Source organism: Conger conger, chromosome 6 (assembly GCF_963514075.1).
Source record: "Conger conger chromosome 6, fConCon1.1, whole genome shotgun sequence".
In the NCBI taxonomy this organism is placed as follows: domain Eukaryota; kingdom Metazoa; phylum Chordata; class Actinopteri; order Anguilliformes; family Congridae; genus Conger; species Conger conger.
The window spans coordinates 39,813,249-39,840,570 of NC_083765.1; the positions used below are offsets into that span (position 1 = coordinate 39,813,249).

The window sequence follows — 27,322 nt, forward strand, 5'->3', positions numbered from 1 at the left end:
GGCTGACGGATATTCCCCCGGGATGTGTGTTTTTCCCCTCCGATTAATCAGGAAATACTGTTTTTTCCAAGCCGGAATGTCTCCACCAGAGGCAAGGAGTGAAGCTTAAGCCTGTCATACACACACACATACACACACACGCACACACATACACACACACACACGCACACACACATCACAAGTTCGGCTGACCACAGGAGAGAAGGTTCAGGAACAAAGTCAGTACATCCATGGGCCCCCGGAGAAATTTTGGGATCTAAAATGAGTGTTTCCTGATTAATCTGGAACTAAAATCTGGAAAATCACATCCTTACAGAGAAGGCTTTGCACACTCCAGTCCCAGGGCCACACGCTATCTGCTGCCTTTGGTTCCGGACAGACTCCTTCAAATAGTTGCTGAAAGCTGTTTTTAACTTCTCAACTTTCACAGAATGTCTGCATTTGCATTGTCCTTGAGCGCTTCCTGTAGTTTCAGTGGCCGCGGAGGGGTGTGGGTTAGCCTCCCCAATGACTGACAACATTGTTTTAACCCTTTATTTAACCAGGGGAGATCCATTGGGAACATGCTCCTCTGTTGTCCTTGTTGTTGATGATGTTTTTACCTGTCTCTCTCCCCCCCCACAGTCATCTCCACGAGGAGCCCCCCGCCACCATCGCCCCTGCAGTTTTCAGCGCCCGCCATCCTCCCCCCCGCCCCCAGCAGCTACTTCTCTCATCCCACCATCCGCTACCCCCCCCACCTCAACCCCCCCGACGGCCTGAAGGGCTACGTCCCGCCCTACGACCCGTCCAGTGGCCAGAGCAGCCAGGTGAGGCTTTACCGTTAAAACCAGCCCTATACCACTACACCTGCCAACACCAGCCCTATACCGCTACACTGTCAAAACCAGCCTTTACCACCAAAACCAGCCTTTATCACCAGAACCAACCTTTACCACCAGAACCAACCTTTACCACCAAAACCAGCCTTTACTATCAACTCCAGCCTTTACCACCAAAACCAGCCTTTACCACCAAAACCAGCCTTTACCACTACACCCCCAAAAACGTAATTACCAATACCAGCCCGATACCGCTACAGTCTCAAAACCAGCCTTTACCACCAACTCCAGCCTTTACCACCAAAACCAGCCTTTACCACCAACTCCAGCCTTTACTACCAAAACCAGCCTTTACCACCAACTCCAGCCTTTACCGTGTTGGGGGAGTGGCCTGGTTGCTTTATCACCTCCCTCATCTGCCGCTCTGCAGTCTGATTGGTTGTCGAAACGACTGAGGGGTTATGTGAGGTCACCTGTAAGATCTGAAAGCTGATTGGCACACAGGAAGCGGCGGAGATGTCCGTGCCTTTTCTCGCGAAACTGCACCGTCAGCGGCTAGGGGAAGAACGTTCTGGAATAATTGATGATTGCTGATGGATTCATGCAAGGCCCCCGCTCTGATTGCTGCAGTTTTATGGCAGTTCAGAAACACATTTCCACTCATTCATCTGCGCTCTGCGGAAAATAAATTATTCACTTTATCACCATCCGCTCGGCCCCTCGCCTGGGATCCGGAGCCAGGGGCCGGTTTGGCCCCCGCTCGACGGTGACGGCATGAAAACATCCCTGTTTTCCTTTCCCGGATTTGAATGCAAATCACATTAGCCGTTCAAGTCTTCCAGCGTGTTCTGGTTTTATTTTCTTAAAAATCAGGAAAGGGATGTCCTGGGCATGTTTGCCTTTAGGCATTCGGCTAATGCCCTGATCCAACTTACATCTTTATATTCCAACAGTTTTATAAAGCCGGGTTCCTACAATATTTATTGAAGCTCTTCAAGGACTGCAGTCAACAGTTTAACAGAACCTATGACCTTTGAACTATAAGCTCAGTGTTCCAACTGCTTTACCTTTCTGGTACTGTAGAATCATTTGTAACTCCACTCACCTGGTAAAAACCTAAGACAAAGAGAGCATTGTAAATCTCACCGGAGATTGTCATGTCATTTTCATGGTACTAAATATGCTTTAACGTGTGTACTGTAGTTAGTATTCAGAAACTTGAGAGTCCAGTAAAACCCACATGTAGGAATTCTTGTTTAACCCTTTCAGTCCCAAAGTACCTTTTCAACTGATCGAAACAACTGCTATACTATTGTTTTGAGCCCCTATCAAAAACCGACTAAAACCCACATTGCTTCATTGGGATTGTCCCCTGCTTAGTCTAATCAACTGTAAGTCAGTTTGGAAGAAAGCATCAGCTAGATAACAATGTATTTATCATGTTATTATAAGTCGCGGCGCAGTGGAAGCCGTGACAGTGCCGGTTGTAGGCTGGATTTCGTGCCGTGTTGTGCCTGCCGGTGTTTTTCACACCGGCAGCTCCAAGAGGCCGAACGGCCAAGAGACACACGAACCAGACGCACATGCAGCGTGAGTGTCTGCACCGTGCGCCAGTCCGTTCACCAAGCTGACGTTACATCGAACGTTTAATGTGAAATATGTTCCGTGGGAACGCATATGTTTTAGATTCCTCACTCCGAGCCACAGTTCCGCCCACGGTGGACGGTCTTGGCCGCTGTAACCCCAGGGCCCCGACCCGTAGCGTCGATAAAGACAATAAAATAATTACGCTGTTTATTTTCTCAGGCCCGGAGAGCGTTACAGCATCGGAAGATTAAATTAAAGGAGGATGACAGAAAAACAGTGTGTGGATGTGTGGAACGCCGGGGGGAGGGAAATAAACCGGAGTAATGAGTGATGTCTTTATTATGCGCCATCGTAGCGCTGTTCAGAGGGCGCTGCTCGCCCCGTGGTGCCCTGTCGTACCGGGTATGACCGCTCTCTGTTTCTCTCTCTCACACTGCAAAGAAATCTAATAAATAACATGTACTTTTGTCCTATATTGAGACGTAAAATCTTATCTCACTAAATGTTTCGCAAAAAAAAGGATTTGTCAATGGAATAAGAAAAGTGAACTTTTAGAAACTAAAACGCTTGTTAAGATGGTCATTTTTTGCAGACAGCATTCTATCTTTCTCTCCTCTTTCTCCCTCTTTCCCTCTTTCTCTCTGTCCATATGTCCCCCTCCACTCTCACTTTCCCCCTATCCATCGCCGTCTCACTGTCTCTCTCTCCCTCTTTCTCTCTCTGTCCATCTCTTCCCCTCTCACTCCTCCCTGCCCATCTGTTTATCATTCTGATTCTCTGTCCATCTCTCTCTGTCTCTCTCTGTGTTTTGACATAAAATATCTGTTGATTTTGAAACTCTCTCAAAAGCAGAGTGTGGAAATGTCGGGTCTCCTGAGTGTTTTCTCAGGAATCTGTTGTACATTTCCTGTGTGCGTATGTCATGTCAGAATGAAACTTCTAGAAAGAAAAGGGCCCATGTCTTTCCTCACAGTGTTTGTACGATTCTTACACAGCGTTAGGAGAAAGGGCTAAGAATTTAGTGTTGCAAAACTTGAGAATTTCCACATATTATTTTGTGGTTGGGGAGGGTGTGTTGGGGGGTGTTCATTTGCTGTGGGAGATTCTTGCCACTTGGCCATACAGGTGAGAAATATAAGACCCATGTTGAGGGGTTGGTTACGTGTCAGAGAGGGCTGTTTTACGACATGAACTCATCAGATACATCTACTGCTGGACCACAGATCAGGTCTCTCAGCAGTAAAGGGAGGGCAGTGAAGTCCGTGTGATTTTCACACTAAAACAATAAGAACCTTAGCAGTCAGCACCCACACGCACACACACACACATAAATATACAACCGTAAAGACGTCAGCACACTTAGCTGATGGTTTTAAGAGCTGTTTTCGTAAGACTGGAAACGCAGCATACGCAATGCTGGATTTTTGGAAATGATTAAGCCGTTCACACAGCTTGAAAAAAACCCTAACCACAAAATGGCTGTGTGGTTTTCGAGAGAGAGGGAGAAAAAGATAAAGAGAGAAGGAGGGAGGCGGGCAAAAACAAAAAAAATAACAAGTATTTTAGTCTTATAGTATATATCTGATAGTGACTGTTAGGGGTTATGCTGTGTATACCTGACAGTGGTTGTTAGGGGTTATGTTGTATGTATCTGACAGTGGGATTATGTGTATATTTGTTGGTTAGGAGGCCACAGTAACCAGTAAAGATGGCAGACATGCATTGTTTGTGGGGCCCACAGGACTGTGGGAAATTAGTGTTCATAACGCTGTGTGTGTAACCCTGCCGAGGGCTGCCAGGGACATTTTAATACAGATTATATGATGCTGTAATGAAACATTCTCATTAAGGTACCCTGCTGAGACCTCTCTCATTCACAGGCCTTCCAATGCTTTCAACTTTTGGGGCCCACGCAAAGGCAGTTCTGTGTGTGTGTGTGTGTGTGTGTGTGTGTGTGTGATTAGGCATTGGATTATGTGTATGTGTGTGTGAGAGATCAGGCAGTTCTGTGTGTGACTGGGCAGCATTGTGTGTGAGTGCATGTTCATTCATTTAAGTAATTCTGGGCAGCCTGTAGCCTAGTGATTAAGGTACATGACTTGAACCCGGAACATTGGTGTTTCCAGCCCCAGTGTAGCCACTATAAGATCCGCCCAGCTGTTGGGCCCTTGAGCAAGGCCACAGTGTCTTAACCCCACATTGCTCCAGGGAGGAGTTGGCCTCTGCTTAGTTGAATGAACTGTAAGTATCTTTAGATAAAAGCCTCAACTAAATAACTCATGTAAAATAAAAGTGTGACCCCCTCCCGTTAACACTGGCTCCTTTGTTTGCCCCGCAGCCCAACAGCAGCGGCCAGGTGGTGGGGAAGGTTCCGGGGCACTTCACCCCGGTTCTGGCCCCCTCTCCACACCACGGTGTCCGGCCAGTGTCCCTGTCCATGCCCGACACCAAACCCATCACCACATCCTCAGAAGGTGAGCCAGCGTCCCCCAGCCACAGCTGTGAGTACTGCTCCTACACACTGCTCCACTGCTGGGCCACCTCTATGCTACGTGAGATCCTTCTCATCTCTCACCTCCTGGGACTGCCTGAGCTATCTTCTGTCGCTCTCTTTCTCACAACGGAGAAAATAAAAACTGTAGCACAAGGATCTCAAACTGAAGCTCTGTACAGCCCTCCAGGACTGGAGTTAAACCTGCAGACACTGCGGCCCTCCAGACTGGAGTTAAACCTGCAGACACTGCGGCCCTCAGGACTGGAGTTAAACCTGCAGACACTGCGGCCCTCCAGACTGGAGTTAAACCTGCAGACACTGCAGCCCTCCAGACTGGAGTTAAACCTGCAGACACTGCAGCCCTCCAGACTGGAGTTAAACCTGCAGACACTGCGGCCCTCCAAGGCTGGAGTTAAACCTGCAGACACTGTGGCTCTCCAGGACTGGAGTTAAACCTGCAGACACTGCGGCCCTCCAGACTGGAGTTAAACCTGCAGACACTGCGGCCCTCCAGACTGGAGTTAAACCTGCAGACACTGCGGCCCTCCAAGGCTGGAGTTAAACCTGCAGACACTGCGGCCCTCCAGGACTGGAGTTAAACCTGCAGACACTGCGGCCCTCCAGGACTGAAGTTAAACCTGCAGACACTGCGGCCCGCCAGGACTGGAGTTAAACCTGCAGACACTGTGGCCCTCCAGGACTGGAGTTAAACCTGCAGACACTGCGGCCCTCCAGGACTGGAGTTAAACCTGCAGACACTGCGGCCCTCCAGGACTGGAGTTAAACCTGCAGACACCGCGGCCCTCCAGGACTGGAGTTAAACCTGCGGACACCGCGGCCCTCCAGACTGGAGTTAAACCTGCAGACACTGCAGCCCTCCAGGACTGGAGTTAAACCTGCAGACACTGCAGCCCTCCAGGACTGGAGTTAAACCTGCAGAAACTGTGGCCCTCCAGGACGTCAACACAAAATAAGACTTTGTACCTGTACTTGACAGTTGATTGCATTACTCACTCTCTCACTCTGTCTCTCGCTGACTCTCACTGTCTCTCGCTGTCACTCTTTCAAGCCTTTACGCTTGTTTTTACTGAGAGAATGCTGTTAGCAGTTCTTGTCTTCGCTCCGTTGAAGAGTAGAAACCTCGGCCTTGCTGCAGGAGCTTAAGCTCTGCGCGTGACGCGAGCGTCCTGAGATTCCCAAAGCTCTGAGAATCTGCCTCGACTCGCTCAGCCTTCACACAAAAATGCCCTTTTCTTTCAGGATGTAAATTAAATCATAAAAGAAGCATTACACCCCGCTGGCGTTTGACTACCTCAGCCAGATAGCAGAGATAAGGACAACATCTAGAAGGGTATTAAGTTCAGGTGTTTTTATTCAGTTTTTATGGCACTGGTCGCTTCGCTGTATATATGATTTGTGTCATGATTCTAGGTTAGCTTAGTCTACTTACATTTGCTGCTTCAGTGATGATGTCCATACACTCACTGGTCTGTGAATGTTGGGCCGTACTCTGTGGCTCATATTACTAGGGTATATGCATGTGGCCAACATAGAGGTGTGTGATAACTGACTTTCTCACTCTTTTAGTGGTGTGTGTGACTGACTTTCCTGCTCTTTTAGAGGTGTGTGGTAACTGAGTTTCCCGCTCTTTTAGAGATGTGTGGTAACTGAGTTTCCCGCTCTTTTTGAGGTGTGTGGTAACTGACTTTTCTGTTCTTTTAGAGTTGCGATAACTGACTTCCCCGCTCTTTTAGATGTGTGTGATAACTGACTTTCCCCCTCTTTTAGATGTGTGTGATAACTGACTTTCTCACTCTTTTCCCAGCCTACTCTGCGCCTGGCACCCCCACATCGAACCGCTTCGTGGGACTGAGCCCCCGGGATCCGGCCTTCCTCCACCAGCAGCAGGTAAGCTCCTACCACTTACCTGACCACACCCTTTGCCCCCCCTTGGTGTCCTCCATTTAGGAAACAGCCCCTCCTATAGTCAACTCATCGTAACTGCATATCATCACAACTGCTGGGAGTATGGACTACCCAACCCTGGTCCTACACAGCTGAATTTATTATCTTTGCTCGTAAGCCAGCCTATCACAGACCTCTGTCATCAACAGGTTAAATCTATCAATTAAGTGCCGAGTTGCAAAAAGCGGCCCATTGGCTCTCCAGGACCAGGGTTAATGGCCCATGTTTGTGATCTTGGACCCTTATCCACTGTGTGCCCATAGCAAGTGAAATGCTACAGTGAAAATGAGTGTTCTTTTCAATATGCATTTATAAGGAGTTGACTGTATCATTGCAATTTCTTCCTCTTTGTAATTTGGGATATTTTCTTGTGTCCTTTTCTCTATTGGTCCCTGTAGTCTTTTTACGTTAGCAGAAACAGACAGCCAGCTAGGCTCTTTCATCATTGCGAGACTGGAACACCATTGATTCTTCTTGAGAGTCATGTTCATTTTCTGAAGGACTTTTTTGAAGAACAGATAAGTGATTCTTTGAAACTGTCCAAACAAAAACCTATTGTGGCTAGGTCTATATACGAATTCAAAATGAGAACAGACCACTCAGCCCGTCTAGAACATAAGAACACACAATGAGGAGAACAGACCATTCAGCTCATCTAGAACATAAGAACACATAATGAGGAGAACAGGCCATTCAGCTCATCTAGAACATAAGAAGACATAATGAGGAGAACAGGCCATTCAGCTCATCTAGAACATAAGAACACATAATGAGGAGAACAGGCCATTCAGCTCATCTAGAACATAAGAAGACATAATGAGGAGAACAGACCATTCAGCTCATCTAGATCATACGAACACATAACGAGGAGAACAGACCATTCAGCTCATCTAGAACATAAGAACATAAGAACACATAATGAGGAGAACAGGCCATTCAGCTCATCTAGAACATAAGAACACATAATGAGGAGAACAGCCCATTCAGCCCATCTAGAACATAAGAAGACATAATGAGGAGAACAGGCCATTCAGCCCATCTAGGATATAATTTAATTTATTCTCAGGACTTTCTCACGCAAGCCTGATGAACCACTACTCAATCTTTTTTTCGTTTTGTACAAGTTGTTCTTCCAACAAATACAATAAAGTGTATTTCCTACATGCAGAACTTAACACGCTTTATTGAGTGTGATTTGCCAGGTTTCCAAACGGCTTCTGTGTGTGGGAAATGTCCTTGGGTTACTTTAGTCCACCCCAAACTGGCTGATCTCTGCAGTTTTGCATCCTCTGCAGATTTAACTTGCCACCAGTGTCCCTGTCAAGATCATTTATGTCCGTAAGAAAAAACAGACTCCCAGCACTGTAGCGTGATGAGACTTTCTCACAAGGGTGAAGATCAGTTTTTCAGACAAATAACATAAAACAGCCGGACTGTCCTCATAGATTTCCTGTCTGTGTTTGGTGGACCTCATCCAATGAGTTCTGTATGAATGCCTCATTTCTGTGTTGGAGAGGATGGACGGAGTTAGAAAGGAGGGGTGGAATTTGAGGGGGAGGGGCGTATTTAGAGATGAGAGGTGTGGTCTTTGGGGAGAAGGGGTGTGGCATTGGGGAGGAGGGGCAGGGTTTTATAGATGAGAGGAGGAGTGTTGGAAGAAGGGGCGGAGTGTTGGAAAGGCGGGGCGGGGTTTAGAGTAAAGGTAAGGGGTGTTGAAGAGGAGTGGTTTTTATACACTTATCTTTTAAATCTTAAAGAAAAAATAAGATTGAAAAACGTTTGGTCTGAAAAATGTATTTATTTTTCAGACCAAATTTTAGATATTTAAATAGTTCTCTCCTAACATGAGGGTCGGTTGGTCGGGTTTCTTAAACTATTTTAATGGCCGTCTGCTCCTAAATTTTAAAAGGAGAGCGCCATAACTGTGACCTCAAAGTTGGCCCACATCAGTAGAACTGCAAATGTTGCCAAACCTCTGAATCTGGCTTTTAATTGGCAGGGGGGGGGGGTGCATTTTGTGAGGACTGCTGCTTTGCATTCTGGGATTGGGGCTGGTTAGCAGAAAGCCAGTGGGGTGGGTGGTTGTGCTCCATGTTTATTTTGCTTGCTGAAATACAGGGTCTGAGTGTAGTCTTGAGGGCTGGTCTGGTCCCAGCCTTTACTGCCGGGCGCTAATTGAATTCATCTGGGCAGCTAAATAATAATAATTAGCGGTTTCTTCTGCCCCGACCGTGCGCTGCGTAATTACAGGCCTGACTTCACTGCTCCAGAGCCAGCCAGTGCTGGAATGTGTGCGAGATTTGTAGTTCGTTAGTGATGTGAAACGATTAAACCAGGAGCCCCCTGCTCTTCTACTTCCCCTTTCATTTATTATTATTATTATCTTTTTTCATTTTATTTATTATTATTATTTTTTTGCTGTAATGCATTTGTTCATGTTGCTCAAATTTTCTGAAGTCCAAGAGTACAAAGCCTAGCGTATTGCTGCATTAGTGGAATTATAGCGCTTGTTAAAGATAAATTGGATTAAAGACCGGTCACGCTGTTTTGGTTTCGTTGACGGTCTCGTTTGGATAGCATGAACCCGGGGACCTTGGGCTGATGTTCAGAGACATGAGCTCATGACCAATCCACTCATATATCTCTACCTCACCTCAACCTATATGGGGGGGGGGGGGGGGTATTATAGGTTAGTTATTCTTTCATACAGAAATATATGAAACTTACAGAAGGAATAAAAAAATTGGCCTTCCATCGTCTCTGTATGAAAATAGAATGATGGAAAATAGAACTTGTTTTTGCTGGTATGTCAGAGTATGTGTGCAGGAGTTCACTAAACTGTACTCGGAACTATTTTAGTTCCTGCTTTTCATACACACCTGTGACTAAGATGGTATTTTTGGCAGAAGGTAGTGGGGTGGTGGGAGGTTATAAATATAATGTATGTCACTGTGGATAACATCCCTTAAATCCCTAACAATGTCTAAATGTGCCAAGATCAATACTGTACTTCCTAAAGCTGGAATCGTAAAATGTGGCCTAAGTCATATACCACATGCGCACCAAGAACGTATATCACCAAGCGCTGACACTGCGCTTACAGAACAGATACAAGGCATTCCAGCCCGCGGTCCAACACAAACACCAGGATTATGGGTTAATGTACAGTAGTGACGCGCGGGGACACAAGGCTAACACAGCCTTCGTTCAGTAGGCCGGATACAGTCGCTGGGTTAATGGACATGTTCCTTTCGAGAGAGCGAGAGAGAGAGAGGGAGGGAGAGACTTTAAGCAGCCCCGCTCATGGCGAGATCAGGCCGGGTCGCCACGGAAACGTCCCGGGCCAGAGAGGAAGGAGACGCGGGCGTGTTTTCGAGTCGTTGAGCGCGTTTACTCTTCCCGTGCAGCGTTTATTCGCCGGGGTTTTTATTACCTTCTCAAAGCCGCTCTTGGGGGCGGCGTTAGTTATTCTTCAGGTTTTTAATTTCTTTTCCGTGGTTTACGAGGGCCGTTGTTGGTGATTTGGGGCCCCTCTCGGCAGGGGGCATGGAGCTGCGGCGGTAGCATCGTTAGCGCTGACTCCTGGAGTCAGAGTGTCTCCAGGACTCTGCTTTATTTAAAGCGCTGTAATGAGAGGACCAGCAGAGCACTCACACATACACACACGCATACATACACACAAACCAGTTGTTCACACACACACACACACACACACACAGACATACATGCACACACACCAGCCTGGTCTGTTAAAATGGAGAATACACAGTAAGGCTGTGTATGTGCTGCTGTTCGTTCCCAGACAGGACCTTTTAATGCACTTTAAGCATCGTAAATAAGGGCTGCAGGAAGGGGGAATTCAGCACTGTAGGGAGGGATTTTGGTGAACATGGCAACCTATGCAGGGACCACTCAGTTTTGCAAATTGATCTCTGGGGCCAGGTTTGAAGAGGGGGGCAGGTCAGATTTGAGGATTCTCAGTGGTTTAGTTCTAATGCCCCCCACCCCTACCCCAGCCAAAAGATATCCCCCGTTTCACTCCATCCATCCAAAGAGACAAGAGAGGTCCACTGGGGTTGTCTCTCCTGACTGATTTCTCCTCCCACCCTTTTCCACTCACTGTAGTCTCCAATCTCCAAGGCCCTGAGAGCTCAATGTTTTAATTGTGGCTCTTTCTTTGTTGTGAAAATATCTTGCCAAGACACGCGCACACATACACTCTGTCTCTCCCGCTTTCTCTCTTTCTCTCACACACACACACACACACACACGCATAGACACACAGTTCACCCTCATTCATTTCTCTTTCACAGACACTCACTGGCTCTCTCTAACTCACACTCACTCTATCTCTCTCACACACACTCACTGTCTCACACACTCACTGGCGCTCTCAAACTCACACTCATTTGTTCTCTCACACTCACTCTATCTCTCTTATACTCTGTCTATCTTTCACACACTCACTGGCTCTCTAACTCGCACAATCATTCGTTCTCTCACACTCACTCTACCTCTCTCGCACACACACGTTCTCTGTTTCTTATGCACACACTCACTATCTTTCTTATACTCACTGTCTATCTTTCACACACTCACTGGCTCTCTAACTCGCAAATCATTCGTTCTCTCACACTCTCTCGCACACTCATTCTCTGTCTCACGCACACACTCACTCTATCTCACACTCACTATCTCTCACACACTCTCACTCTCGCTCACTCTGGCACATGCTTTCATTTGTTCTCACTCACCATCGTTATCCCTCCCTCTGTCCATCTCTTGCTCTCTCTCTCTCTCTCTCTCTCTCTCTCTCTCTCTCTCTCTTTCTCTCTCTCTCAAAAAACGTTTGGCCTCACTGCTGGCATTCCACAGGCCAGGAGTAAATTTGAGCTTCAGTTTCCACGGCAACCACGCACCCTGTCGACCTTGACCCTCAGAACACTCCCTCCAAATCCCACCCCCCACCCTAAAAAATACCCCCCCCCCCCCCAGACCCAAACAGATCCACCTCTCCATCTGACACTGTTTCGTTCCTCCCATAATCACTCGTTTAGCCTGGTACCTTGTGTTTGTATGTGTGTGGAGGGGTTTAAACAGAGTATTCCTGCCTCCTGATAATACTCCTGATAGCATTCATCGCAGTGCAGATATACTTGGGAATACGAGATAAGAAAAAGTCATGTTTAACTTCTCTGTGTGCAGGTCAGCTGAGGCTATCGCCCGTTCAGGCTGTTTCGCGGCACATGAGAAGATGTTAAGACTTTAAAGGAAATTGAGTTAATGTGTGTGCAGACTGCATTCCTCTAACAATGAGGCACCGCCTGAGGATTCATGGAGTAGTGATGGGTGTTTTCCTGGGGAGGCTGAAACCAGTTAGAGCAGCATTAGCTTCCGTGTTTATGTTGTGTATGGGAGTGAGACAGATCTTTTCAGGGGGTCTTTGAAAGGCGGGACTGGATTTGACTTAAGTTAAATGAGGATGGGGCATGCCACTGTGTGTATTGATTGATTGATATATTGATTGAGAGGGGAATGAGAATTGACAGACATTTGGTGTTAATGCGCAGCCACTGGTACACAATGACATACAATCTAAATTCAAATAGTTTTCCAGGGAGTGGATGGAAAAAAGATTTGGTGTGCAAATACACAAGTATTCCAATTTCATACATTTTATGGAATCTTTAAGACACATGTTTGTATGGGTCTGATGCATTGACTAAATTGAGCGCATTTTGTCTTTTAAGCGTACTTCCCGGGAGGGGTGGGGTGGGGTATTTGATTGGATGGGGAGTGTGGTGGGGTCATATTTGATTGGATGTGGGATCAGAAACTATAACTGGTCAGAATACGCACCTGGATAAATTCTGCCTGCAGTGACCCAAAGGTGAACTGAAGTAGTTATTTTATCATTCAGTGTGCCATTATGATTTATTTTTTATGTCCTGAACTAATTTGTTTAGCTTTTTACTTTGTGAAATTGCTGGTCCCTGATTGACGACTTTCCGACCTTTGAGGTTTGGTACAGGAAGGAGTAAGCAATCATTAAAGTACGGGGAGGAAATCGATGATTTCTCTGCAGATTCATGGCTAAGGAAATGCAGTGATTCAGAAGAGACGGGGCTTTGAAAACCTGTGGGGAATTAAATTAATATTCAATACATACATATTCCTGATTACATCTCGGCCCATGCCTGCAGACACTCAAACACTCACCCACATACACAAACTCAATCTCACACACACACTCACACAAACTCAGTCACACACACCCACACACATACTCACATTCACATGCATGCACACACAGACACTCAAACACACACACACACAAACTCACAGTCACACACACACACACACAAACTCAGTCACACACCCACACACGCACTCAGTTTCACATGCATACACACACAGACACTCAAACACACACACACACACACACACTCACAGTCACACACTCGCACACACACACACGCACAGTCACACACCCACACACACACACTCACAGTCACACACCCACACACACACTCAGTTTCACATGCATGCACACACAGACACTCACCCACAGTCACATAGATACTGTCAGTGTTATAGAACTCCTCTGCTTTCAATCACCTGTAGTGATGGTTACAACTGCATTAGAATGTTCAGCTGAGAGTATTCTAATCACATGTGTGTTCTTACTCCATTAAGGGTTAAGTGTGTTCATTCAGGTATTTCAGGTGCTTGTTGGAGGCAGTATTTGGCCCATGGGCTCTTATGGGGTAAGAGGTGCACGATGGGGAGAGGAGATCAAATTCAGGATTAGTGTGTGTGGGTTTAATTTTTTTATTATTCTTTTTTTTAAATGTCAAGAACTCCCCGAACAAGATGGTGTGCCTTTAAGGCTTAAGTAAAATAAATAGTTCTTGACAGAATAATTTATACTACAGTATGTGAGTCATACACTGTTCTATGTTTACATTTCTTGGAATGTGTTTTTCTGCCCCTGTACGTGAGAGAGAGAGTGTGTGTGTGTGTGTGTGTGTGTGTGTGTGTGTGATGTGGTGGGGGGGGGGGGGGGGGGTAACACAAATGGGGAGAGTGTGTGAAAGCATGTTGATAAGACACTGTGTGTGTCAGTGTGTGTGTATGTGCACTGTACTTGGGCGTGTGGCAGTGTCCTTACCTCACGTTGAGATTGTGTGAATAGCTCCGATCAAACGGTCTATTTTCCCATTTGTTTGGCCGAGGTCTGAACTAAGAGATCCCGGGAGAGAGTTGCTCTGCTTCTTCTGCTGAAAACAGGGCGGGGCTCAGGGGTAATCTAGGAAAAGTGGGCCCCTCAGAAGGAGTCGGATTCACCCCGGGGGGGCGGGGGGAGGATCGGGGGGGGGCAGCCCGGCCCGTATCCCCGAATGACTCGGCGCTCCAGCAGACAGGCCCGTCAGTATCACGTATGTGAGAGAAACGCGCAGACGCAGAGGTGGATTGTGGGAAAGACGCAAACTCCACAGATTATCCGCTGAGCCCGGGCCAGAGAGAGCCGTGTGCACACCAAACTCTGTCCGCTAAGAGCCTGAGAAGCGCCCTGCCAGTCCAGTCTGCAAACACACACACGCAAGCACACACACACGCACCCACAGACTCACACACACGCACAGGCACACACACACACACACACACACACAAGCACCCACAGACTCACACACACGCACAGGCACACACACACACACACACACACACACACACACACACACACGCAAGCACACACACACGCACCCACAGACTCACACACACACACAGGCACACACACACACACACACACGCAAACACACACACGCAAGCGCACACACACGCACCCACAGACTCACACACACACACAGGCACACACACACACACACACGCAAGCGCACACACACGCACCCACAGACTCACACACACGCACAGGCACACACACACACACACACACACAAGCACCCACAGACTCACACACACACACAGGCACACACACACACACACACACACACACACACACGCAAGCACACACAAGCACCCACAGACTCACACACACACAGGCACACACACACACACACACACCCCACACACATACGCGAGCACACACAAGCACCCATAGACTCACACACACACGCACCCACATGCTCACACACACACACACATACGCAAGCACACACGCACCCTCAGGCTCACACACACACTCTCACACACACATGCAATAATACACACACCCACATACTCACACATACACACACACACACACATGCAAGCACACGGGCACATACACACACTCACGCACATAGACATGCATACACATATGCACATACATAATGCGTGCACACACACATTATTACGCACACACACACACACACACATACACACGCGTTCACAAACACACTGACTCTGCTTTTAATCTTTGACAGTGAAGAGATACTGTACTTGGGCCAGATTTTAGGGCCCAATAGCAATCCTCATGTGTTCCTTTTGGTGGTATAGTCTCAATGTTTCAAATATAATGATTTCTTCGGTTTGCTTCATAATTTGGTATTACTCATTTTGATGTATGTGTTATTTGGTGAGTAAGATTCGAGACCAGTTGGCTTGGGGACTTTTTTTAATGGGTTTAGCTCGAGGGCGAGAACTAGATTTTAGGTGAATCCAGAATTTTAGCGCTCTTTTTGGATAGGTATTAACAATGGGAACTGGCCTAATCCTTCCCTACATGTATTATTTGGAGTTTTTCTTTAAACTTTGTTCATATGTTGCAGAATTGTGCATGTAGGGTTTCTGTAAGATGCATGTCCTTACTTGTGTAGTTGTGCTCACTGCGTGGACCCAAAAATCTTGATTCTATACAGGGTGCATGAGCTGTATAATATTGTCAAAGAGTGTTATACCCGAATGGACCAGATTGTGATAGATTTTACTAAATTAATATACCTGTCTATCTATTAATTGCATTAAGTGCTCTGAGCTTCTTCTTTCTCTCTCCCTCACTCTCTCTCTCCCTCTCTTTCTCCCTCCCTCTCTCTCTCCCTCCTTCAATCTCTCTCCCTCTCTCTCACTCTCCCTCTCTCTCCCTCTCCCCCTCCTCCTCTCCCTCACTCTCTCTCTCTCTCTCTCGCTCTCTCTCCCACTCTCTCTCACACCCACTCTCTCACTCTGAGCTCTGGCCTGTGTTCCTGCAGTCACTAATGCAGTTGTAGCCCAGGTGTCTGCTTTGAATGTGCATGTGCTGATAGGACAAATGCATGCAGTTTAACTGCCCGTGCACTACAGCTGGTCTGGCACTACAGCTGTTTTAACCATGAGCCTTTTTGGTTTCACTAACATTCATTTTATTCCCAGGTTGCTTAATGATTTCACTACTAATATGCTTGCATGCCTCACGTGACATAATGCACATATATTGTCACTTGCTTTGTGTGATTGTGTTTTGTAACCGCTGTAGCCTGTGTACAGTAATATAATGAATGTGAGTTGAATGTTGTCAGATTAGTGAGTTTTGTTTTTGGGCTTTTTTGCTTGCTGCATGCATGTTTGTGTGTAGATATGAGCTGTAGCTCCGCCCAGCCCGTATCTGACTGCTAGGTTTTGATTGACAGCTGAGGATATGTGACTGGACCATGACTCAGAGCTCCAGGCAGGGTTACTCCAGGGACACTGAGGATACTGTGGGAATATCTTGGCAAAGGTAACGTTTTCATTACTATGAAGAAATACTTATTCATATCTCAGTGTGGCTTTGCAGCGTCTCTTTTGGCCGGGCCTTGTCTTGATTGTGCATACGAGTCGCGGGAATCAATTCTACTGGAGAGGAAAGAAAACGAAATATGATTTTTGTTTTCTGTCCGGGCAAAGTAAAAAACAACTATAATAATAAGTTAAATTCATATTGATGACAAAAATAATAATATTGAAAATAATAATATTATCATGCATACTGAGTATTCAGTGTTTACAGGACACAAAGAACATAAATATACAAGCAGCACTAGAAGGGATTTAGGGTCCTGGAGTGAAACGTTTTTCTCGTGTGTGAAGTTGGGGGTGGTAGAAGGGGATTGTGGGAGGTGTTGAGTCATTGTGAGTGTTTTATATACAATTGTGTTCAAGAAAATAGCAGTACAACATCAGTAACCTGATGAACTGTTATTAGTAGTAGTGATATTTCTGCATGGCAAATACTTTACTTGTAGATGTAGTAGTGTAATAAAAAAACAACAGAACCAACTGTCATGACATGCATGCTGCTCATTCATTGAGTCAATTACATGTTCAAAATAATAGCAGTGTGGAGTTTAATTAGAGAATTCATTAATTTTGTGAAAAAGCAGGTCTCATTAATTGTCCTTTATTAAGGAAGAAGGTTTCACACATTGTTGTAAAATATATTTCCTTATGAATTGCTAAGTAAAAAAAAAAGAGGAACAAAGTCATTTGATGAAAAAGTTGATTGGAGAGGGGAAAACATATAAGTGCAGCAAATTATAGGATGCTAAAATGCTTTAAAATAGCAACAAAAACAAGCGGAAGAAAACAAGCAGCTACTGTTAAAACTGATCGAAGAATAGTCAGCTCCTGAAAGATCAAAAGATGATCTACAATTACCTGTAATTGTAACTGTGCTGTTACAGTCAGAAAACGTTTGATCGAAGCTAATCTGTCTGCAAGAAGCCCCCGTAAAGCACCATTATTGAAAAAAGGGCATGTGCAGAATTAGTTAATTTGTCATGGAACACATCGATTGGCCCAAAGAGAAATGGGGTAAGATTCTGTGGACTGATGAGAGTAAAATTGTTCTTTTCGGGTCTAGTGGTCATCGACAGTACGTCAGACGACCCCCGGGTATGGAATTCAATCCACAGTACACTATGAAGACAGTGAAGCATGGTGGCGCAAAAATCATGGTATGGGGATGTTTTTCATTCTACGGTGTTGGGGTCACATACCAGGGATCATGGATGAGTTTGAATACATTACAATACTTGAAATAATTATGTTGCGATGTGCCGAAGAGGAAATGCCCCTGAAGTCAACGACCGCAAACACATGAGTAAGCGTGCAACACCTTGGTTCCAGACAAAAAGGATTGAGGTAATGGAGTGGCCAGCTCAATCCCCCGGCCTGAAAACTTCAATCAGATCTGATTCCAACCATTTCTAATTTTTTTGGGGTCATCTTGTAGACCCTGTTTTTATGATGTTTTTAAAAGCTTTGGTGTTCACTTGTAGAACCCTTTTGGTAATGGCTTGGCTGCCCAAGTGTGTTCTCACAACACTCTTCCGGAGTTTCTCAAGAGTGGATCCTACTGTGTGGACGGAACGGAATCGCTCCATCAGCATGTCACATGACAATAACGCGTGTAATAATAACGCGTGTATTAATAACGTGTGTAATAACATGTTTAATAATAATGACGCGTTTAATAATAACACAATAATAATAATGCGTGCTGTTTGTGACTGTTGCGGAAGAGTATACCTGTCCCACAGGTGTTCAAAAGGCCTGGGAGTCTTGCGTATGAACAGACAAAACAAAAAATTAGTGAGAGCAAACATCTGGATGTCAGTCCAAAAAATAAATAATAATAGTCAGATTCCCCTGGGTGGGCGTGGCCAGTCAGAGTGCAGGTGTGTGGGCACTGCTTCAGACACAGCTGGGCTGCTACCTCTCCCTCTCTTCTCTCTCTCTCTCCTTCTGTCTCTCTGTCCTCTCCTCTCTTTCAATTCATTTGAATTCAATACTGCTTTATTGGCATGGCTGTATACAAACAATATTGCAATTAACAATAAAACAATTAACAATGCCACCGAAAACAATTAACAATCTCTCTCTCTCCCTCTCCCTTTCTCTCTCACACACACACTTCCCTTTCTCTCTCCTCCCCCTCTCTCCCTCTCCTCTCTCTGTGTTCAGAGTTGTTATGTTTAAGTTCAGCCCAGTGTAAACTAAGAGCACAGCCTGGGATGTCTTGAGCAAACATCACATATAAAACATCTGTCTGGGCTTCTTCATGCTCAGCCAATCGGCTCACCTGTTTGAGCTTCTTCACGGCCTGCCAGTCAGCTGAGCTTGGTTACCATTGGAGATGGTCGCCGTGGCCACCAGCCCTTTGGGATTTGGTTGGTTATTTATGTTTAAGCAAAAGTGCATCTCTGCTTTTACAGTGTGGAAAATCAATTTGCATTGCTATTCGGGAAAATAAGAAGGAATGCTGTTAACATTAAACATACACACACACACACACTCGCTCAGCTTCCAGCCAAGATCTATGGACCAACATCTGTTAAGGGCTTTGAAGAAACAGAGGGAGCATATTTGTAAAGGTCAGTGAGAAAGGCTGCTTAGCCAGGCTCAGATAGCAGGGATGTGAGTTTCCGGGCCTTTCCTGGGCTGCGGCGAGACGAAGGCCCTGTGGAGAGGCAGTCAGCCCACAGGCTGCCAGCCGCTGCCCGTTTCAGCAGTTAATTAAAAAACAGAAATATACTTGGCTGGCATGTACCCCGGTAAGATCCAATTTGTCGTGTGCCACTGGTGTTGAGCACACACCAGAACAACAGCATGAGGAGAGCTGCTTTTAGTCCTCTGGGGAGCCTGTGGGATTATGGGAAAGGTCCTAATTTATTTACCTGCTTTACTTACTTTACTTGCATACATACTTACTATACGTACATACTGATGTATTTATTTTACTTACTTACTATACGTACATACTTATGTATTTGTTTTACTTACTTACTATACGTCCATACTTATGTACATACTGTAGGTGCTTGTTTGTTTACTTAATTGCTAACTTGTTTACTTTTATTATTTTCTTAACTAGATAAGTGAATCTTCTATTCCTCATTTCATAATTTGATTGATTGAATAATCATTAGGTTGCTATTCAGAAGTCAAGGTCATCGTTGTGACACCTCATGAATGCACACACACACTCATGCTCTCTCTTGCTCTCTCTCTCTGTCCAAACAATAACACTCATTCGGAATGGAAAAATCTGGAAATCTGGTATTGCGATTACCTGTCAATAAATACCAATGTCAGCCCAAGTCTGGGGGAATTTCCTCTTATAAATTCTGCTGCTGCATATGTAATTTATATTTGTGTGGCACTCTATTTTATTGTTGATAATGTTCTGGCCTTCTATAGTTTACTTTGATATCCAAAAACTAAGGATATGATAAAAGGGATGATAATGGCTGAAATCAAACTCATCACTATCAGTGTGATGGAAGATTATGGCTGGTATGATGGGTTGAAGCTGTAAGTGAAGTGAAGACTTCATGCTCACAAAGTAGCCTAAGCACAGTTATCTGGACCGTTCTCTTCTGTTTTTCCATAAACGAGAAGACTTTGCAGTTTGCATTTGTGCTGTGATATAATACAAGAGAGGTATTGCAAGCTAATATCAGTTATTTATTTTGATCGCAGAATCCATATTGTGCTTTCCTACAAAAAACCAAATAAAATGGGCAATAAGGTTTAATGGTTTTAACGTCCATTTCTGTTTATGAATATTCTCAGATTCAGGTTCGAATCACGCCCGTGCTGTCAAGCACTTGGCAGGGCTTCCAGCTCTGGAGCGTGATGTACTCCCACCTTACTGAAACACTGATAACCAACTGAAATATGTTCCCATAACACTGTAACACTGCGCAATTGGTTGGCAAATTATAAATGATTGCTGCCTTGAGGTGTTGCAATATTTTAAACACTAAAATCTTGCTGTGGAAGATCATATGGATGATCATATTTTTCTTTTTGCAAAAAGTCAAACATATTTACAGTATGTTGCAGTATTCTCTGTTACTGTTTAGGGAGGAAATCTGATAAGCAGATGAGTGTTTTATCTCATATTTATACTGGCTGGCTTTCCTGTGATAACCGGTCATGTCTGCTCCACTCCCTGCAGTTAAGTGAAACGGCTGAAGATTTGTTCTTTTATTCTGTTGTTAGGTGAGGAAACAGTTGTAGATTTGTTGTTTGATTCCGTTGTTTGTTGTTTGGTTCTGTCGTTAGGTGAGGAAAAGGCTGAAGATTTGTTATTTGGTTCTATTTTCAGGTGTAGAAACGGCTGAAGATTTATTGTTTGGTCCCGTTTTCAGGCGTCGTAGATGTAGGTGCTCACATTAGAGCAGATGGTTATTTGAGCGAGATCACTCCAGTGTAACGTATTCACAAGGACTCTGCGGTTCAGAGAGTGTGTGTGTGTGGTTACAGTACTTTTGTGAATGAAATGAAACCTTCCCCTCTCTCTCATCTCATCGAGTGTCTTGCGGGGTCTTCCCTGGACCCCCCAAATTGAATCAGCTCCAGACTCAGTACACTGCTGTTCTGCAGGAAATGGGGCAGTAATCCAGTAAGACGCCATTAGAAAATCTCATTTGGAACCTAATCCCTAAATGAAGCAGGCGGCCTGCTCTGGGGAGGGGGGGTGCGGGCGAGGGATTGGGGGTTTGAGTTTGAGTCCGTAAGAGAGGTGAAGCAGAAGGGGGGAAAGTTTGTGTTCACTGGAGTGGCGGTCGCATCCTGGGCCGTCTGGTATCCCAGGGAAACGAGACATGAGGTAATGGCAGATTGGGCTGGAGTTTAAGGGGGGGTGACTTTATGGGGGGGGGGGGGGGGGTTGACAAGGAGACCCCAATATCACTGCAGTCCCCTCCCCACACGCGGGGTGGGGAGCCCTGTGAATGGAGCAGTTTGAAATCACTGTCCGTCCCAGATATTCTCATCTGTCTGACTCAACCTGCCTGTGTGAACATATGTGTTTGAGTGTGGGTGTATGTGTATGTGTATGTGCATGTGTGTGGCTGTGCGTGGTTGTGTGTCTGCGTGTATGTGAGTGCATGAGTGTGAGAATTTGTGAGTGTGTCTGTTTGTTTGTGTGCATACATATGTGTTTGTGTGTGTGTGTGTGTGTCTGTGAGGGTGGGAAGGGAGTGTAGTACAATGTAGAAATAATCTTGATTTTCCTTAACCCTACTTAGTCCTAGCCGTAACCCCCTCCCAAAAAAAGTAGTAAAAACAGTGTGTTGAGTGTTTGTGTTGAAGAGAGGCCAGCTCTCCTGGTTCCACTGGGGCCCTCCGGAGTATCTGTCAGTGCTTCTCAGTCTGGGGGAGGTGATTAGTATAAAACTCAGACCCAGTAATTAGCAGCATTCAGCCCTGCTCTTAGCACCCGCCCCCAGAGTCAGCTCGAGCTGCCCCCTCAGAGAATAAAATCACTGTTCCACGTCTTCCCCCCCTATCCCACACCTCACCCCAAAGTTCCCTTCCGGAAGGCAGCTCCCCACCCCCACCCCCCATGTCCATGTAATCCCCCTTTACTGAGGTTTTGCACCTGCAAAAAAATAAATAACAAAACACAAAGAAAATTCCAGGGTTCAAAAACTTCTGCTCTGTCCTTGTTTCTTTCCCTTTTCTGCCTCTCTCCTTCAAACGACCACCCCCCCCCCCCCCCCTTAAAGCAAAGGTAGGCCAGCATACCCCAAGACTATGTGGACAGAGCAGCACATTAGCACGTTAGCGCTCTAATCTTCAGAGAGAATGAGGCTCATTGAGCAGCACGTTAGCACGTTAGCGCTCTAATCCTCAGAGCGCTCATTGTGCCGCACAGGTATTTAAGACGGGCGGGTTCGCGTCGCCCTGATTATTCACCGCGTGCTGTTGGGGTTAAGCTGCAGGACGACACGGCGACGGTGTCTGTCTGCTCCCACGTTTTCGGGGCGTCCCGCGCGCCTCCTGGACTGACAGTGGGGCTTTTGTCTCGCGCCCGGTCCCGGATGAAGAGGTCTCTCCCCCCGCGGATTAGAAGCGAAAGAGGCTGGAAGCGCGATGTCTGGAGCGAGCTCCTCTGGTGTCCCCCACAAAGGGCACGGTGTGGCGGCCTACACTGGGGCCCCATTGTGCGTCCCCGAATCTTCCCCTGGGGGTGGGGGGGGCGGGGGTGAGAGGGGGGAGGGACAGGTGGGAGTTTAGCGCGACTGGAGATATTCAGCGCCCCCGGCCCGTGAGAAAAGCCCCCCCGCCCCCCCAGTAGAGCGATGTGGGAACGCTTAAAAACAAACAAACAAAGCAGAGGCTTTGCCCCAGGGTAACAGAATGCAGCTTTAAAAACATGCTGGTGTCAGTCCGGTTCCTTATTCAAATTCACCACGTCTGCAGAGGGTAGGGGGCTGAGGGAACCATGCACCTGTCCGGGTATTTCTATTGGGTGCTCACCTGTCAGTTATGTGTCTGCTCTGTACTGTCTGTTTATTGGACAGTTTTAAAAACACACATAAGCTGCGCATACATTAAAACCATCTATGATACATTAAAAAACACAATAAATACTCATTTTATTTCCAAGTATTTCAAGTGCATGTAATTATTAATACAAACACAGTTGTTTATTTGTGCTGGGATTTATGTTGAAGTTTTCCATGGTGTCGTTAGGGCCGTTGTCCGTTGTCCTGGTTTCACTTTGCGTGGTGATTGTGGATTGAGGCTTCATCCATCTGGAAAGAGAGGGGTTTAACTCAGTTATTTACATCCCTCCCTGGAAACACTTTATCTGGAGATGGTTTGCTTTCACACAAATAGAAAGAAGACAAAAAATTGGCAGTAGCTTATTTTTAATAGAATCAGTCTGCCCGGGAATCTTTTGGGAGCATTGGCCGGCTTGGGAATGTGCAAACATATCACTCGTTATTGCTGCGCCCAGACTGATAAGTGAAACGGAATTCCATTAATATGAAACTTGGATCGGTTGCCTGGTTCTATTTCTCCCTCTCTTCACAAATATATATATATGTGTATATATATATACTTTTAAACAAAGCACTCCTGGCCTTTTCCCACAAGACATGCATTATGTAAGGAATAACATTGAAAATATGTACGGGAAATGTATGTTTAAAACAGAATAGGTCACAGGTTACTTTGAGGCGGCTTAACCGTTTTGGAAATGGAAAGAAGTGTTTGTTTTTAGTGCAAAGTAAATACTCATCAACGGAAGGGAAACTGAAGTTTTTGACTGCTGCTTTTGGATTTTGAAGCCAGTAAAACGCCTCCATATCCTGTTAAACATTGTTAATAACTACAGTATTTTGGGGTTTTTTAAAGACCTAGACACATTTTTCTTTACTTTATACAGACTACTTAGGGGGAAAAATTCAAAGTCCAATCAAGCTGTCCACCCTGTAGGGCAGGGCTAACTTAAGCACCTCGTTACTCAATAGCGACCCCTCTGGTCACTGCAGGACCTGCGGTTGAGTGCTATGATTTGTTGGATTCAGTGAGTCATTAAAAGCACAGAATAGCTTCACCAAACTTTGGGGTTTGTGAAAGACCGATCTCTCATCACTAGCTCTCAAGTTGGGGTCTCTGACCCTGGTCCTGGAGAGCTGCAGGATCTGCTGTCACCAGTTCAGGCCCCAGAAATGAAATGAGGCGAGTGAACTGTGTAATCTCCGGCTTTAATTTATCAGTTAAGTGCTGAGTAACCATGAACCAGCGATCTGCACCCGGCCTCAGCGCGAGGGCTGAAAACCCCTTCCGAAAGGGCGCCGTCGAGCCCAATCAAACAGCACCTGCCTCTTCTAATACTCCTAAGCAAACATGAACTAATTTGGACATATCAGGAGTATCAAGAACATATTATTAAATATATATTTTATACTTCACTCAGATTTTCCCTGTGGTGGACAGTGTCTGGATGAAAGACAAAGGCCAAATATGCTTTTCTTCAGACTTTGTGAATAGCTTTTGGCGGCAGCTGTGCACAAGGCTTTTCACCACATGTAGCCTAGCGGCCAAGGTGCATGACCGGGATCCCGGAAGTTTGGCGGTTCAAGTCCCAGTGTACAAAATGAGGAAAGCGTGTGAAAATAATGTTTCTCTCTCCCTCTCTCTTCCTCTCTCCACCTCTCTCTCTCTCTCTCTCTCTCTCTCTCTCTCGCTCTCTCTCTCGCTCTCTCTGGTTTTTCTTCTCGCAGTCCTGGTACCTGGGCGAGCTTAGTTCCATTCCGAGTGTCGAACGGGACTCCGATGCTGCCTCCAAATGTGCAGAACTACAGCATAAACATCATTGGTGAGCCGTACCTCCAGGCGGAGACCAGCAACTGAGACAACCAGCATGCAGCACTTATACAATCCCCAGTGTCCCTGCGTACCGGGGCACTGGCCGAGAGCTCTGCAGACGGGCCCGCCCACGCCCGCCTCGCGGCGCTCGCTGAAGATCTCCCTCTTCAATACTGTGATGTACCAGTACTTTAGATGCCTTAATGTTTGCATGAAATGCTAGTTTCTGTTCGTATCGTTCCCCGGTTGTTTTTGGGAGACCCGGCACAGTCTTCGAGCAGGTTAACGTGGTTTGAACGAGCAGACCGCCTGCCTTCGTCTCCGAGTGGAAGCAGTTAAAAGAGTTAAAAGAGTCTTTCACCGCATTTCCATAGGAACAACGCGTGAAATCAGATTCCTTTTCTTCAGTTTTCCACACTTCAGTTGTTTTTTTTTTGTTTGTTTGTTTTTATCTCAAAACACTAATCCCAATTATGCAGTGCTGATATTCAGTTTGTGGTTAAAGTTGAGCATGTACAATTACAGAGTTATGACTCTTAAAAACACGAAGTATTCAAAAATGATTCAATCAAAAACCTAGAATTTATAGGTTGGAAAACATACCCCTTTCTGTCCTTTAAAAACAAGGAATTAAAAAAGTTTTAAAAAAGAATAAAATACATAAAATAAAAAAGATCTGGAGGCAAGTGCAATTAAAATGTTATTACTGAAGGGAACCTATCAAAGTCCATTAGCCCTCAGACTCTAAAGAGAGGGAGACTAAATGTTTTAAGAAAACAAAAGGAAACATTTTACCGTTTTAAGTCGCATCTTAAATGGAAAGGGGGTAAAAATGTAAATGTTTCACAGGGAGGGCGTAACCTGGCAGAACAGAAACATAACGCAGCACTTAAACTCTTAGCGAAACCTGCCCTTTTTCAGGGCAGATTTTATTTATTATAAGAAATAAATACAGGTGAGACACTAAACGTGTATAAATGGCCTTTGTGATTCCCGAATCACAAAAAAAGAGCACTCATTCGGCCATTAGCTTATAAAGCTACTGTTTACAATAAGGTGTTTTTATTTTCTTGAAATCCAGTAAAGCAGGCTGTTGAAGTTCTGTAAAATCTGTACTCAGCTCCACACTGAGGCAGAGTGTGGGGCATTTGCATGGTGCTTTATGAACGCAGGCACCTGGGGAGTGTGCGATGTTCCTGACGCGTTCTTCAGACACCGTCCCTGCGGCGTTTGAGCGACGTTGACAGAACGTTGTGTGTTCCCCCGGTGACTCCGTACCATCTGACGATGGTAGAGACGTAGACCACAGTCCGCATGGCAGACCCAATGCCTTGGCCCCTCCAGTCCGCTCACGACCGACTCTGTCCAACAATCTTCATTTGCACGAAGACATATAACCCACATTACGTGCCTTGCCTTTAAATATAGAAAACATCACTACACTTTTTTGTTTGTTTTTTTGGTTGTTGTTTTTTTTTTTTTGGCTGCATTTATAACCATTTTAAGAATTAACATCTTTGTGATAAAAAAAGTATTTTGTACTCTGGTGAAATTGTGATGTTGATTTTTAACATTTGCTATTTTATCTCACGTTTATAATAAGCATATCATGGCTGTGTACAGTTGCTCTTTTAAAGTTTATAATCAACCAGCATTATTTTTCAGTATTCTCAGTGGTTTTGGTGGTTTTTCTAATCTGTATTTTTTTGTTTCGTTTTTTTGTTTTTTGTCATCTTCCAGTTACTATTTTTGGGGTTGAGGGTGGGGGCGGGGGAGGGCCAGATTTCTAAGAATTATGCAATACCAGGTTTTGCCTATGTACTTAGTGCTTTTAGCTCTGTTGATTATTATAAGCTAGTATGGAGATAGACACTATTGTATACATGTGTTTTGTTGTTATTGATGGTTTTTTGTTCCTATTTTTTTATTGACCAAAGTGGGAGCTGTATTCTATGCAGTGTGTGACAAGGTCTTTTATAGTGTACTGAGTAATGGAGATGTGCGTCCATTCATTCTGTTTCAATTCCACGGGAGGGGGAATTATTATTATAATATTATTATTATTATTATTATTATTATTATTATTATTATTATTATTATTATTATTATTTTAAACTTTTATCTTTGCAGCACGTCTGTGAAGAATGCGCTCTCTTGGTTCTTGGTCTGACATGGCTGCAACGTCACCGATCGGTAGACTGTGACAAACTGGCTCCTTTACTTTATCTGCCTGCCCGGGGAGTTCCCCGAGACGCTCATCTCACACAGCAGAGGAGGTCCTGACTTCAGTGTGACAATCATGAAAAGCAGAATTTAAAAAAACAAAACCGACGTTAAACTTAAAAAGGGAGGAACGGGATAATAATCATGTCCTAAAAAATGCTTA

General features: G+C 45.3%; 1 protein-coding gene across 6 annotated transcripts in view; it reads left to right on the forward strand.

The window, feature by feature from the left end:
• LOC133131171 (nuclear factor 1 B-type-like) overlaps nucleotides 1-26,669 on the forward strand; it is a 93,078-nt gene extending 66,409 nt beyond the window's left edge. For 3 of the 6 annotated variants that reach the window (XM_061246372.1, XM_061246374.1, XM_061246373.1), the window contains 5 exons: nucleotides 625-809; nucleotides 4,747-4,909; nucleotides 6,728-6,810; nucleotides 16,473-16,561; nucleotides 24,852-26,669. In XM_061246372.1, coding sequence (XP_061102356.1) covers nucleotides 625-809; nucleotides 4,747-4,909; nucleotides 6,728-6,810; nucleotides 16,473-16,561; nucleotides 24,852-24,981 — 650 coding nt within the window. In that variant the 3' untranslated portion in view covers nucleotides 24,982-26,669. The remainder of the gene's footprint in view (nucleotides 1-624; nucleotides 810-4,746; nucleotides 4,910-6,727; nucleotides 6,811-16,472; nucleotides 16,562-24,851) is intronic. The other 3 variants (XM_061246375.1, XM_061246376.1, XM_061246377.1) reach the window with 2 other exon arrangements.
• Nucleotides 26,670-27,322: the final 653 nt, after the last annotated feature.